We start from the raw sequence: 1,940 nt of genomic DNA, 5'->3' as shown, positions 1-1,940 counted from the left end.
ATCCCCGGGAGCCGCCCGCGCCCCCTCCGCCAATCGGGGCGGGGGGCGTGGGGACGGGCCCCGAGCCGGGGGCGCCCTATGACGGCGAGGAGCCGGCTGCCAGTCCCGGCCGGCGGAGCCAATGGGGCGCGGGGGGAGTGGCCGGGCGCCCGGCACCCACCGGCGCCCCGAGCCTGGCTCTAAAGCGCCGCGCGCCGCGCCGTGCCCGCAGTGAGCGCGGGGAGCCATGGCCGCCGCCGCTCAGTACCTGCCCCGCAGCGCCCCGCTGCACCCCGACGCCGACCGCCTGCACCAGGGCACCACCTACCGCGAGGTGCAGAAGATGATGCACCACGAGTACCTGCAGGGCCTGGCCGGCGGCTCCGGCCACCCCATGAGCCTCGCCCACCACCAGTGGCTGCCCGGCGCCGGCGTCGGCTCCGGCTCCGACTGGGGCAGCGGCTCCCACCTGGGCCCGGCCGAGCACGGCAAGGGCAGCGTGCAGGGGGCGGCCCGGGAGGAGCTGCCCGGCGCCTTCCACCCGCGCTCCCACCTGGTGCACCAGCAGGCGCCCGGCGGCCACCCGGCCTGGGCGCAGGGCAGCGGGCACCACCTGGCGCCCATGTCCCCCACGTCCAGCGGGCACCAGCCGCTGCTCTACGCCCAGCCCGCCTACACCAACCTGAACGGCATGCTGGGCCCCCCGGCGCCCGCCCTGCACCACGGCCTGCGGGACCCCCTGGGCCACGAGGAGGCGGCCGGGCTGCACGACCCCCAGCTGGAGGCCTCCCCGCAGCACCTGGGCCACCCGCAGGAGCACTCGGACGAGGACGCGCCCAGCTCCGACGACCTGGAGCAGTTCGCCAAGCAGTTCAAGCAGCGGCGGATCAAGCTGGGCTTTACCCAGGCGGACGTGGGCCTGGCGCTGGGCACCCTGTACGGGAACGTCTTCTCGCAGACCACCATCTGCCGGTTCGAGGCGCTGCAGCTCAGCTTCAAGAACATGTGCAAGCTCAAGCCCCTGCTCAACAAGTGGCTGGAGGAGACCGACTCCAGCACGGGCAGCCCCACCAACCTGGACAAGATCGCGGCGCAGGGCCGCAAGCGCAAGAAGCGCACCTCCATCGAGGTGGGCGTGAAGGGCGCCCTGGAGAACCACTTCCTCAAGTGCCCCAAGCCCTCGGCCCACGAGATCACCTCGCTGGCGGACAGTCTGCAGCTGGAGAAGGAGGTGGTGCGGGTCTGGTTCTGCAACCGGCGGCAGAAGGAGAAGCGCATGACGCCGGCCGGGGTCCCGCACCCGCCCATGGAGGATGTTTACGCGCAGGCGGAGACCTCGCCGCTGCACCACCCGCTGCAGAGCTCGGTGCAGTGACTGGGCGGCGGGGCAGGGGGCTCGGGGCGGGGGCAGCGCCGGAGTTACAGTGGGGGCCCAGGAGCCAGGGACTGCGGGGAGGCCCCGGCCCCGGCCGCGGGCAGAAGGGACCCGAACCCCGCCAGCGGCCCCAGCCCCTCCCCGGCGAAGCCGCGCTCGGGACTTTGGTTCTGCCGCTTGGTGTCGGGCCCTGGATGCCGAGGCTCGCCGGGCGGCGCGTGGAAAACGCTCGTTAATTTATTCCTCAGACTGGTTCGCACCCGAGTTTGTCTAATTTAACTCGCTGTATTTATTTGACTTCCAAAAATACCGCGCGCTCCAGAGCCCCGCGGCTCTGCAAACGCCGCGAGAGGAGAACTAGCCAAAGGTTTGAGATCTAATTTATTCTTCGTCTGCTCCCGTGGCCCCGGCTGCGGGGGAGCGCCCCCCGCGTCGGGCGGGGGAGGCCGGAGCTCCCCCCGCGGGCCCCTGGGCCGGTTCCGATGGCACTTACCTCCCCTCTCCTCCTGGGGGCCGCGGGGAGACCCAGGGCGCGGGGAGCTTCCCCAGGGGGACACGCGTGTGCCCCGGGCCCGGCCCTGGGAGG

General features: G+C 72.7%; 1 protein-coding gene across 1 annotated transcript; it reads left to right on the top strand.

Moving 5' to 3' along the window:
* The first annotated feature begins 206 nt into the window (after positions 1-206).
* POU3F1 (POU class 3 homeobox 1) lies at positions 207-1,486 on the top strand. Its single transcript, XM_044997907.1, has one exon. The coding sequence runs from the start codon at positions 227-229 to the stop codon at positions 1,352-1,354; it is 1,128 nt and encodes a 375-aa protein (XP_044853842.1). The 5' UTR covers positions 207-226; the 3' UTR covers positions 1,355-1,486.
* The last annotated feature ends 454 nt before the right edge of the window (positions 1,487-1,940 follow it).

This window comes from Mauremys mutica, chromosome 23 (assembly GCF_020497125.1).
Source record: "Mauremys mutica isolate MM-2020 ecotype Southern chromosome 23, ASM2049712v1, whole genome shotgun sequence".
NCBI classification, from domain to species: Eukaryota; Metazoa; Chordata; order Testudines; family Geoemydidae; genus Mauremys; species Mauremys mutica.
The sequence above is the reverse complement of the archived record's forward strand: the minus strand, read 5'-3'. Positions and strand labels throughout refer to the sequence as shown.

Excerpts from the sequence above, each read along its gene's own strand:
- POU3F1 (XM_044997907.1), top strand. The coding sequence starts at position 227 with ATGGCCGCCGCCGCTCAGTACCTGCCCCGCAGCGCCCCGCTGCACCCC.